Source organism: Hypomesus transpacificus, chromosome 17, assembly GCF_021917145.1.
Source record: "Hypomesus transpacificus isolate Combined female chromosome 17, fHypTra1, whole genome shotgun sequence".
Classification (NCBI taxonomy): domain Eukaryota; kingdom Metazoa; phylum Chordata; class Actinopteri; order Osmeriformes; family Osmeridae; genus Hypomesus; species Hypomesus transpacificus.
Window position 1 is genome coordinate 14,278,553 of NC_061076.1, and position 12,611 is coordinate 14,291,163.

General features: G+C 45.6%; 1 protein-coding gene across 1 annotated transcript; it reads left to right on the top strand.

The window, feature by feature from the left end:
• The first annotated feature begins 526 nt into the window (after positions 1-526).
• Positions 527-12,611, top strand: LOC124479249 (aconitate hydratase, mitochondrial-like). Its single transcript, XM_047037903.1, has 17 exons — positions 527-625; positions 3,033-3,175; positions 3,513-3,771; positions 4,913-5,005; positions 5,126-5,284; positions 5,530-5,680; positions 5,935-6,039; positions 6,177-6,268; positions 6,395-6,500; positions 6,722-6,879; positions 7,018-7,091; positions 7,206-7,317; positions 7,419-7,697; positions 7,812-8,003; positions 8,561-8,693; positions 9,110-9,231; positions 9,644-12,611. Exons 1-17 carry the CDS (start codon positions 590-592, stop codon positions 9,776-9,778), a joined length of 2,349 nt encoding a protein of 782 aa, XP_046893859.1. The 5' UTR covers positions 527-589; the 3' UTR covers positions 9,779-12,611.

Genomic DNA, 12,611 nt, shown 5'->3' on the forward strand with positions numbered 1-12,611 from the left:
GGTACGTGGCAGAGAAATAGTAACATGTTATTTTAGATGGATACATAAATATATAGATATATAGTCTTACAGGTGCACTTTTGCAAAGGTGATATACCATTATGCAGGCTACTGTTCAGCCAGTCAACTGAAATTTAACATCACTTTTTACACTTGATAAAGTTCCTTATTCGCCACACCTTATTAAGACAATAAATAACTAGTAGTGGTATCTTAAGGATGCATTCCATAGCGGAATAGAAGTGCGAAAAAGTTGCAAACTGGCATACGTTATTTTACTGGTCGTATTGCAGTAGCCTACAGTTTATTATAGAGAACAGGTACGTTTATTATAGGGAGCTAGTTCGTTGAAATCCTCACAGGTGAGTGTCCATATAAACCATCAAATCCGTTTCGTGGCTTATCCGCAAATTATGTACGCCAATCTAAGTATTTATATAGATGGTAAAATTTCTATCAGAAAATGTGAAGTGGCTCAGTCTCTCTCGATTAAAATAATTAACAATTGCATTGCTATATCTTTCAGGACAAAGATAACGGGTTGCCCCCCAACAATCTGACGTCACACCACAGCGACTCAGTAAGCAAAATGGCGTCGTACTGTATGACTGTCACTCGGCTACGGGTAAGAAAAACCTTATATTCTTTTTAAGAATTTTTGATTTTCAACACTCTTGAAATTTGAGGCAGCTGTTTGAATATACAACTATTTCAGCAAGCCTCTAACTATAATGTTAACATAAAATGTATTGTGGACAGATATCGTAAGCAATCCATCCCCGCCACAGGTCACCGTGTCCCCCGTTGCGTGGAGTTGTTGACAGCAACAACGGCTAGCTAATCTTTAGATAGCTTGCTGTCTGGCTAGCTACGGCTTCTCGTTCATGAAAGCAGATGTGACACACAATTTATTATAATAATATATTATCTCATTGTGTGATCGTTTGGATATTTTTGGATCTAATGTTAGTGGCCCAAGTGTACAGCTATTTTACAAGGTGATCACAAGGTTATTGAATTTATAGCTAAGTGCGCATTGACTTGCCAGACAACAGTCTTAGTATTCGTGCTAACGCCGGTAGCTGCTAACGTTTTAGTTACAAACGAGGCAGTAATCCGTGGATGTACGATTTGTGATGATGAAATAAAACGTCTTCATCCTCTCATTATCTCATGGTTATTCCAAAATATTTTCACATGGGGTTATATCTGCCCTGTCTCAAGTCGCATGTTCATGATTAGGCCTACGTCTTAAACGATTGCCCATAATTCATCATAGTTTAATCTTCTGTACTTCACTCACGTTCATTGTTGTTAAACGAACCATTTATCTTATAGGTAGACTTATAATTTATGAGCAATGTAACGTTGTCTTTGCTTAGTGCAGTAACTTAAGCAAGATAGCATGTGTTTGATCGTGCACCAGCCCTTTTTCCTAAAACGACATCAAAATAATTGATGTTCTGTAAATTATTTCCAATTCTATCTTTGGTTGTGTCACTGACCTAAAGATTTGGTTTCATCATTATGAACTCTGACAGTAAAGTCTACACCTATAAACAGGGTTGCCAGGTCTGTGTGACAAAACCAGCCCAATGGCCAATCAAAACCAGCCCAATGGCCAAACCAGCCCAATGGCCAATCAAAACCATCCCAATGGCCAATCAAAACCAGCCCAATGGCCAAACCAGCCCAATGGCCAAACCAGCCCAATATCAGAGCTCAAAATGTGCCCCTGCCAAACCATCTACACTGTTTTTAAAGTCCAACAGCATTGCTATCATTGCCAAATGTATTGTAATATCTACAAAGTAACACCAAATGTTTAGTATGCCAGCATTAAAACCAGTTTTCAGGAGGTTTTCTCAGGAGACTGAGAGCATTAGGCACGTGTGCACACGCACAGTGCATGTGTGCACGTGCTGATCTGGAGTCAGTTTGGTAGGATTTGGGAATAAATACATGATTTCATTTAAAACATGGATTTTTATTTAAAGATATTCATGTAATTTGCATGCAAAATAGGTCTACCCGAACCAGCGTACAAAAAATTCAACCCGCGGCAACACTTCAAAAGTGGCAACACTGCCTACAAACTTACAGTGCCAGACCTGGAATGACCCCACTATTTGCCAATTTCATCATCTCATCAGTCAATCAATGTTAGCTCTTGAAACAATGGAAATAAATCAATCTAGTTCTGCCTGGGATTAGGCTATAATCAAGGGCGTAGGTTTGGTTTGAACATTGGTCGGACACAGTTTTACAAAATCGTTAACAAATACTTTTACAAGTTTGCAGGTACTAGCTAGCATAGGTTCGACCGCAACGTCTCCATTCAAGACAAATGAAAGCCCAATAGCTAGCAAGCAGATAATTCTGTAGTTGTGTTCCAGAGCTAGCCAAAGCTTGTTAACGTTAGAAATACTAGGCTATACATTTTCAACAATAATATACAGGAGTGTAATATAATTCCATTTTTATCGTTTATTATTCACTCAATGTTAACGTATACCTTACAGGAGTAGCCTGCCAAAAAGCCAATCATTAAATCTCTTCTCACAGTCCCGCTTCGACGCTCACCTGACCACTGTCAGCTGACAGGCTGTTACACATTCTGATCAGCGCTCTCCTGCCAATAAGGAGTGACGCTGAACTTAGAGAGAGTTATTGATTAATTGTGGAGCAGAAAATGTTAAAAGAGCAGAACATTTTAAAAGAATGACAAAAATATGTTTAGACTCGCAGTCATTTGTGGGGACAATTACATGTTTCCTAAACATTGGTGGGAACATGTCGCTACCGTCCCACCCTAAATTTACGCCTTCGGCTATAATTGTTTACTACAACCTATTTAGGCCTAGTTTTCCCCTCACATTCTTATGTGTAACCTGCGTTCAAACCAAACTTTGAGTAGGATTTAGGTGTGTCCAGCATGTCGTTATATAATAAGCCAGCAAAGCAAGTCATAAAGGTTTGATGAGAAGTAAAACTTTTAATTGGCTTCAATGACTCCTTCCTTCATCCCTCAGCTTGTCCTTGGAACAGGGGCAAGGCGACTCCATGTTTCCGCCGCCTTCAACGCAAAGGCCAAGGTCGCCATGAGCCGCTTTGAGCCTGGCTCCAGCATCAACTATGAGAAATTGCGTGAGAACATCAACATTGTCCGCAAGAGGTGATCATCTGTTTTACATACCATACACACACATAGCCCAACTCTGGCAAATGTCTCGACTTGCCCCCTTACAATGATAACTAAAAAAGACCTGTTGCACCTATATTGCAGGCCAAATGTTGCCATTTATGGTGTTGAATATGGCTTGCATGGTTTGCTGACTTCACCCGTTGACTGTAGTTTGTAAAAGCATTTGTAGCTCGTCACATGGCTACCTAGCCTTAGGAACTCAAAACCTAAGCAACAAATTAGGGTTCCACTGTGAACTGGTTCAGATGATTAACATCTCACTGACACGCTGCAACTTTCAAATCCCCCGGTCTCTTCTCCTTCTCAGGCTCAACCGCCCCCTTACCCTGTCTGAGAAGATTGTGTACGGCCACCTGGATAACCCAGAGGGGCAGGACATTGCTAGGGGCCGAACCTACCTGCGCCTGCGTCCGGACCGCGTGGCCATGCAGGACGCCACAGCTCAGATGGCTATGCTGCAGTTCATCAGCAGCGGCCTGCCCAGGGTGGCCGTGCCCTCCACCATCCACTGTGACCACCTGATCGAAGCTCAGATCGGTGGCGTTGAAGATCTGCAGAGGGCGAAGGTGCGAGGTCAGGGGTCAGGCCCGGTTGGCATGTGGGGGGGGGGGGGGGGGGTTTAAAGAATCTACAAAGACTTGTTTGGATCTGATGTTGTGAGAGTGTAGATGTCATGGGTTTGCGAAAGCGTTCTGGATCGTTAATGTTGTTTTCATTAGTTAAGGTTCCGCAATCCCCATTCCACCTGCTCCAGTGGTGTAGTCTTAGTTTTTTTGTAGTTTGTTGTATACTGTGACTCCTGCCTCTCGGCCTCATACTCACCCGTCCTAGAGCGACACCCCACAAGCACCACCACACTCACTAATGCATACAGTATGCATCTACATGTCATTGCGAGCTTTCTGAAAGACTATTTATGTGTTATCAACATGTCAATTTATTATAAGAGACACAATACCTTAACAGCTAATTACGTTTAATTAGCTGTTAAGGTATGTTATTATATGTTTAGTGTTAATCACCATCAGGGGTGGAGCCAGATGTTGTCAACATTAGGGGCTTTAGCCCAAACCTAGGACCTAGTCTCGGTTTGATGTGAGGTTCGATAGGGACTTCCAAAGGTAATGTGAGCAAAGTTTTTTTTATCATTAATTTGAGCACAAAATAGTTTTTTGAGCTTTATGTAATATAAACATTACGTTGGACTCGTTGGATTTTGATATATTTGCCGAAAATAACAACCCAAATTTTTACCCAAGATTCTGGGCTTTTGAGAAAACATATGGCTTCGCAACGCAAACGGGGTGAAATGATGAGTGAAAGTTCTGTCACAAAACTGTGTCACGTATCCTTGCGCTTTTTAAAGTGGGTATACGGAAATCCTTACCCTTCCTACTGGGTATACGGTGTGTATCTGCGTATCACGTAGAGACTACACCACTGACATGCTGTATACTTCAATGCTGCAGTGAGGGTTGTAACTAAATGAATTTGTTTTTAATAACCAGCCAGTACAAATTAGGACTAGCAATATTAGGTAATCAGGGTCACTCACTCATTTTACCGCACTGAGGTCAAGTTGAGTAATGAGCATTAAGGGAATTAGGGACTGCTACCTGGACAAACTGGTGCAGGGAAGATTAGTAGCAGTAGCAGCTGAAAATATCACTCATGACCTTACTCCCCTCTCTTTCACTGCCAACCCAGGAAGTGAATCAGGAAGTGTACAACTTCCTGGCAACTGCTGGAGCCAAGTATGGAGTCGGCTTCTGGAAGCCTGGCTCTGGAATCATCCACCAGGTACAGTGCAATTTTATGGTAGCACATAAAGTAAATGGTGATTGGAATGAGTGAGTTATTCTGAGGTGAACACTTGGGCAGTGTCCATTGATGGCTGTGCATGTCCTTTTACCTGGATAGATCATCTTGGAAAACTATGCCTACCCTGGAGTCATGCTGATTGGCACAGACTCCCACACGCCCAATGGGGGGGGGCTGGGGTCCATCTGCATTGGAGTGGGAGGAGCCGACGCCGTGGACGTCATGGCTGACATACCCTGGGAGCTCAAGTGTCCCAATGTGAGTGCTGAGATTGAACACATACCATGGTCCTAACACGTCTTCAACATCCCTGTTCCCGACCATTCACCTTTGTCTCCTTCCCTCCCTCGCTCGCTCTCTCTTTTTATTGCTCTCTGTCTCTCTCTTCATCCATCCCATCTTCCACTACAATCATCCTCAAATCCTGTCCATCACTCTCTGTCTTTGGAACCAGAAGGAAAGCATAGCTGTTATTCGTGTTCTGAATGACCTTTGACCCTCAGGTGATAGGCGTGAAGCTGACAGGCAGCCTGTCTGGCTGGACCTCCCCCAAGGATGTGATCCTGAAGGTGGCTGGCATCCTGACGGTTAAGGGTGGCACCGGAGCCATCGTGGAGTACCACGGACCTGGGGTGGACTCCATCTCCTGCACAGGTGAGGTCTTGGCTTAGTTTGTTTTTAGCTTATTTGGGGGGGGGGGGGGGGAATCTTAAAATGGAAGTATACTTTGTCATTGATGGCTGCACAAGGTTTTGCATTTTCAAGGCTTTCCAGTTGGTATATAAAGTCAGTCAAATCAAATCCACATTTGTATAGCTTAGTTTTTTTGTTTTTGTTTTTTTATACAAGCAATGTCACATGCTTCACAAATAGTCTCGCTATATATATTCCTGTCCTGCTGGTTTCAGGCATGGCCACTATCTGCAACATGGGGGCTGAGATTGGCGCCACCACCTCTGTGTTTCCCTATAACCACCGTATGAAGACCTACCTGGAGAAGACCGGCCGTGGAGGTCAGCACCAACCCAGCCGACCTCCTCCACCACTCTCACGTTCACATGTCTGTCCTCCACGCTGAAGCACTTTAGAAGACTACTCTTTCTCTTCCATTCTTTTTTCCGTTGTTCACCCTCCCATTGTATTCTGTCAGATATCGCTGCCCTGGCTGACGAGTACCACGAAGACCTGGTCCCTGACAAGGGTTGCGAGTACGACCAGGTCATCGAGATCAACCTGAGCGAGGTAGGTCCACTCTGAAGTCTTCCTTCGTTTCCATCCAGCGGGGATTCGTGCCTCTTTCCATTTTTGCCCTGATCGTAGTGCATGTTCAGAAGAGATGACCGTGTTTGTCTCATGTGCTTCTGGCAGCTGAAGCCCCACATCAACGGGCCCTTCACCCCTGACCTGGCCCACCCTGTGTCCGAGATCGGGGCTGTGGCTAAGAAGAACGGCTGGCCCCTGGAAGTCAAAGTGGGTCAGTGTTTGCTCTGCTGTCCAGTTCCACCTCCTATTCCCCCGAATGTTACTCCCTAATCAAACTTCATTAGTATAGCCCTTTTGACATGCGGTGTCACAAAGAGCTTTGCCAGTTTCCCAAAGATCAGACTTGAAACCCTATGGTCCATGCAAAGTATCATTACAGTTCCCTCTTCGTCTTCTAATCTCCCTTTATGGGTGACCTGGTTGCGTCCGCAGGTCTGATTGGCAGCTGCACCAACTCCAGCTACGAGGACATGGGCCGGGCCGCCTCCCTGGCCAAGCAGGCCCTGGAAAAGGGCCTGAAGTGCAAGGCTGCCTTCACCATCACCCCCGGGTCAGAGCAGATCCGGGCCACTATTGAGAGGGATGGCTATGTGAGTCTCCCTACCTCCCTGCAGTGGCTTTGAAGGAGCAACCTACTGTACTGGAAGATAGACCGAAAAGGATTTTCTTTACCGGACAAACTTCTCTGTGCTCTATAGGCTGACGCAGTTTGTCTCTTTATCCTGTAGGCCAAGATCCTGAGTGATGTTGGAGGAGTGGTTCTGGCCAACGCCTGTGGGCCTTGCATCGGCCAGTGGGACAGGTAAATCCTCTACAACTCTCATCCAGTTTTACTAGAATGTTCTAGATCTAGAGATAAGGCCTTCTCACAGGGAGCGACGGGAGCAGTGACCCTGCCGCATGTCTCCCTTTTCAGAAAGGACGTGAAGAAGGGAGAGAAGAACACCATCGTCACGTCCTACAACAGGAACTTCTCCGCCAGGAACGACGCCAACCCCGCCACGCACGCTTTCGTCACCTCCCCTGAGGTACACGTCACCCCCACGAACACACGTCGGCAACCTTCTCATTGAAATCCCCTTCTGACCCCGGTCTCCCCCGCCCACACGCCCTTCCTCCGTCCCCCCAGATTGTGACGGCCATGGCCATCGCCGGCACCCTGAACTTCGACCCTGAGACGGACTACCTCACCGACGCCAACGGCAAGAAGTTTAAGCTGGAGCCTCCTACCGGGGATGAGCTTCCTACCCGCGACTTCGACCCGGGCCAGGACACGTACCAGCACCCGCCGGCCGAGGGACGCTCTGTCCAGGTGGACGTCAGCCCCCAGAGCAACCGCCTGCAGCTGCTGGAGCCCTTCGACAAGTGGCACGGAAAGGACCTGCAGGACCTGCGCGTCCTCATCAAGGTGAGAGAGGGGAGGGGGGAAGAGAGAGAAAAGCGAGCAGGGAAGGAATCGAGACAAGGAGAATCCATCCTCTCCTCTTCGTCAGCCGTTTCTCATCCTCCTCCTCTTCTTCAGGTGAAGGGCAAGTGCACCACCGACCACATCAGCGCCGCCGGCCCCTGGCTCAAGTTCCGCGGTCACCTTGACAACATCTCCAACAACCTTCTGATTGGAGCGGTCAACACCGAGAACAACGCCGTGAACAAGATCAGAAACCTGCTGACCGGGGAGCACGGAGGCGTGCCCGATGTGGCCCGCCACTACAAGGTGAGACACCCAGGAAGAAGCGTCCTAACATAATACATAGGGGTGGGAATCTTTTGGTACTTCACGATACGATTCTAATCGATTCTTGGGGTCCCGATTTGATAAAATATCGATTCACGATTTTTTGGATTCACGATTTTTAAAATTTTGAATCAAATTTCGATTCAATATATGCTTACATTTGATTCCAGTTTGCTGTCTAGTGTTACCTGTTTCTATTTGACTGTGATAAGCAGTTGTGTTGAAGAAAAAAATCCCAATGCATCAAAACCTTAAAATGTATAGCTTTTCCTTGCAGTTTAGTAAACTAATTGTCATAAAAAAAAAAAAAACGATTTTGGAAATTTATGAATCACTAGAAAACGGAAACGCGATTCAAACGCGAATCAATTTTTTCCCCCACCCCTAATAACTCAACAACACTCTTCTCCAAAGTTGACTTCAGGCGTACGTAGATCCGCGTTAGCTTCCCTGCCGCCTCCATCTCAGTTGTGTTGCCGTGTGACTGGGCTGCTCTTGGCACCGAGTATGTGACCGAGGATCTCCTTGTCCTGCAGGCCAACGGCGTTCAGTGGGTGGTGGTGGGAGATGAGAACTACGGCGAGGGGTCCAGCAGAGAGCACGCCGCCCTGGAGCCCAGACACCTTGGAGGGCGCGCCATCATCGTCAAGAGCTTCGCCAGGATCCACGGTACGCACACGCGACCTGAATTGGAAGTTATTTGATGCGTGTTTTACTTCACAGACACACAGTCGCAGGCTGGCATGAGGGGGGAAAGAGTCGATACTAACCATCACAGGGCTCGAGTAGAAGAAGAAACATTGCTAGACACTAGATACAAGAGTGTGTGTAAAAGCACACACTCACACACACACACGTTGAATGTGGGCATTGTTCTCCTTGACCTTGATTTGCGGCGTAATAAATCTGGGCACAGATACAGAGAGCCTTTCTCTGTTTACACAATGGCTGTTCGATGTGAGCCGGTTCCCCTCGGGCACTCTTTTGTTTCCCTTTTTCCCCCCTTCCTCTGTCTGTTTGGTTTTCTTTCTTTTTTCCTTTCTTGTCATTGTCTCATTTTTGGCCCCTCCTCTCTTTTTTCTCAGAGACCAACCTGAAAAAGCAGGGTCTACTGCCCTTGACCTTTGCCGACCCTTCAGACTACGACAAAGTCCGTCCAGACGACAAGATTTCTATTACTGGACTCCAGTCCTTTGCCCCAGGCAAGGTGAGAGACCGTTCCCCCTGATACCTGCTCTGATTTCCATATCATAGGGATGAGGATCCAAGACCTAAGAGCTGGTCCCATAGGACTCCCTAAGGCAGGGCTGTGCATCCCTGCTCCAGGAGATCTACCCTCCTGTAGGTTTCCACTCTAGCCCCAGATATGAAACATGAATCAGCGTGTCAGCTAGTTACCAGAACCAGGTGTGCTGCTGGTTTAGTGTTGGAATGAAAAGCCCTGCCTTAAGGCTTTTGCACGGTGAGATCCTAGTCAGTTTAGCAGATGTAATGGATGTTGTCATGGTATTGGTTTACCAGACTGGAGTTGTGCATAAGATCCTGATTCTCTCTATGTCTGTGTCTTTCTCTGTCTCTCTCTCTCTGTCTTTCTCTTTCTCTGGGTCTCTCCTCATCAGCCCCTGACTGCTGTGATCACGCACATTGATGGGAGCCAGGAGAGCATCACGCTGAACCACACCTTCAACGAGACGCAGATCGAGTGGTTCCAGGCAGGCAGCGCCCTCAACCGGATGAAGGAGCTGCAGCATTGAGGCCCAGAGGCGGGGCTAGTCGGGCCTGAGGGGCGGGGCAGCTCAAGGGAGGCGGGGCCTGGAGATAGTGAGAAGGATGGGCTTCATAGAGACCGAGTGAGATTGGGGATTAAAGGGAGTGAGAGAGAGCGAGGAAGGGGAAGGCGTTCTGGCATGGTAGACTTACCTTGTGAGCATAGGGACACCTGTAGACAAGTACCATCAGACTGCTACACATTGGCACTACACTCACACATGGATACACACGTGCACACATACAAGCACACAACCCCGGTCGCTGTACAAATGAAATGCGCACACACACGACACACACACAGGATTACTTTGAATGAACTCCCCCCACAGACACACACCACATGCGTCTTTGTTTGAGCATACCATAGTGTGTTACTGTACTAGGCAGCCCTACTCCTATTGGCGGTGCTACAATCTGTGGGGCAATCCCATTCATCAAGCTTCCTTCCATTGACTCATCCAGTCGTATTTAGTGTACCTCTACCTGACATGCACACACAGAGAAAAGAGCCCATCTTAAGATGTTTACTGTTTAACTCCCATGCACAATCCCTGTCAATACATTGTTGCTGTTGTATCATTTGTGTTCTTTCCATCCAACACAGACGTATAAGCTCTATAATTAGGTTGTACCTTCAACTGTAATTGAATCTACCCCCAGTGTCCTGAGTTTTCTATCACATCTAATATTTATACCCTGAGAGAAGTTGGCTGTGCGACTAGCTGATAGCTTATCAGGCTTGACTTGAAAGAATTCGTTTTATTCACTGGTGGTGATTATAAGGCGGGTTTCTCTACTCTATCAGAATGCTGGACTGTACCAGGCTGTAAGAGCACACAGAATAGGAAGGAGTTGTCTGAGGAATAGTAGTTGGGTGCAGTCTTATTTTGTAGGGATATTTTTTCAGCTGACCTCTTGTCTTAAATGAGTTTTTAACTGAATTCTCTGCCCTGTGGTAGCGGTGTGACGGCTGTAGGCCTCAATCTCCAAACGCATCCCTACACCAGTATTGCTGCTCTGTGCATGTCGATTGTAAATGTACATTCTTTTTTTTATTGAAAGAAGTGTTCCATATCATGTACGAAGAAAGCTCGCGGTACTTCTTGAGCTGGGGCCCCTCTTCTCTGTGTGAGTCTAGATAGGTAGGAGTTGACAACTGAATTTGTGCAGCTGCTGTGAATGTTGCCGTCCACGTGCGTTGGTCCATATATGGTGGTGTTTGCATGCTCAACCCCGATCGACAGACGTTATTCCGTCCATGTTCCTGTCTCCGTCTGTCCACTTGTGCTGCCTCTTTCTCTCCGTTCAAACACGACTCCAGGCCCTCTCACTGCAAAGTCCTAACCTGAGACCCGCAGGAGCTGCGGGAACTTCAGCAGGGTTGATTTCGGCAGGATATAAACTAGAGGTGTTATTTTGAGTGGAGTTATCTCAAGTTAGGACTTGGACTGGGGAGCCTGGAGGGGAAGGTCGTCTTCTACTTCGGCATCTATGAAAATTAAACGCACAATCTAGTGTTCAGATTCCTGTTCACTAGCGCTATGTAGTATTCGAAAGGCTTTCTTCGCTTATTATGTGCTCCTTTTAGTCAGCAATCGCTGCACTCCTTAGAATCCAAGCCCAGTTTGTGTGTCGTTTCACAGGACTGAGGCGTTTTTTCAATATGAAAAATACTAATGTAACGGATGAGATATGTTCTATCGTGTCATTGTTTTAATCCTGGTCCTGATGTTTGGTGTAGAATCTTGCCATATTGTATGTGGAGTTTGCCTAGACTGATGAAAGTTAAAAGTTTTCTACAATGAATGCTTGAGAATGATGCAGTGTGATAAGAGTGACACTTGTTTTTGAGTCGTCTTGGGAGCATTGTCCATCTCCTTTTCCTATGATTGTTTCCGCGTCAATACATGCTATCATTGAATTGCATCAATAAGAGGCAAGTTCTGATGCCAAAAGGCACACAATCTCCACACTTGGATCTCAATATTCCAAGATCCCCATGGAGGAATTAAATATAATGGCCAGTGCTCCCATGAATGATGATATGACATGATTTATGTGTATGTAAAGGCACTCTGGGCCTCAGGTGAATCATATACCTATATGACATAGCAGCATATTGCATAAAAGAGTGTACATATACAATATCTATATATATATATTTACACAGAGAGGAAATGAGCATGATGTGTCACAGTTTAATTTAGAGCTTTCTGCTCTCTGTGTGATGCACTGTAGCCTAATTTCAGAATACAATGTTCCAATAGTCTTCATATAACAAATATCTCCAGTCTCCTAGTTTCACAAACCATTCAACCATTTGACAGTCAAATCAAATGAAAGATAAAGTGTGTGAAAATAATGTGAATTGGATTGTACTGCAAGGTATTGGACTGGAAGTTCAGTAGTGTACTTGATACTGTTTTCCCAAGGGATGTGACATGTCAGGTTTTTCCATTGAATTATATTTTTACATGATTTCATGAGCAGTGAAGGTGAATGATACCCTGATTTACAGAGGTAGTCTGAAGAGGTTCTACTGAGAGCACAATAACTACTAAGATTCAATTCTGTTTAATCATTTCCTCAACTTCAGAAAATGTGATGAATTGCTGGTCATTTGCTTCTTTGATCTGTCTATTGCAGTAATCGCCAAAGATGCCTCCATCCATTTAATCAATCTAATGACCAAATACAAATAAATCCCTGTTCATACCAGCTGTTGTGTTACAAAATAAATACATTGGTTTTGTTAGGTCAATTATCCTTGATTCTTCTTTGATGAGCTCTCTTATTAAATATTGTGTCTGATGTGTA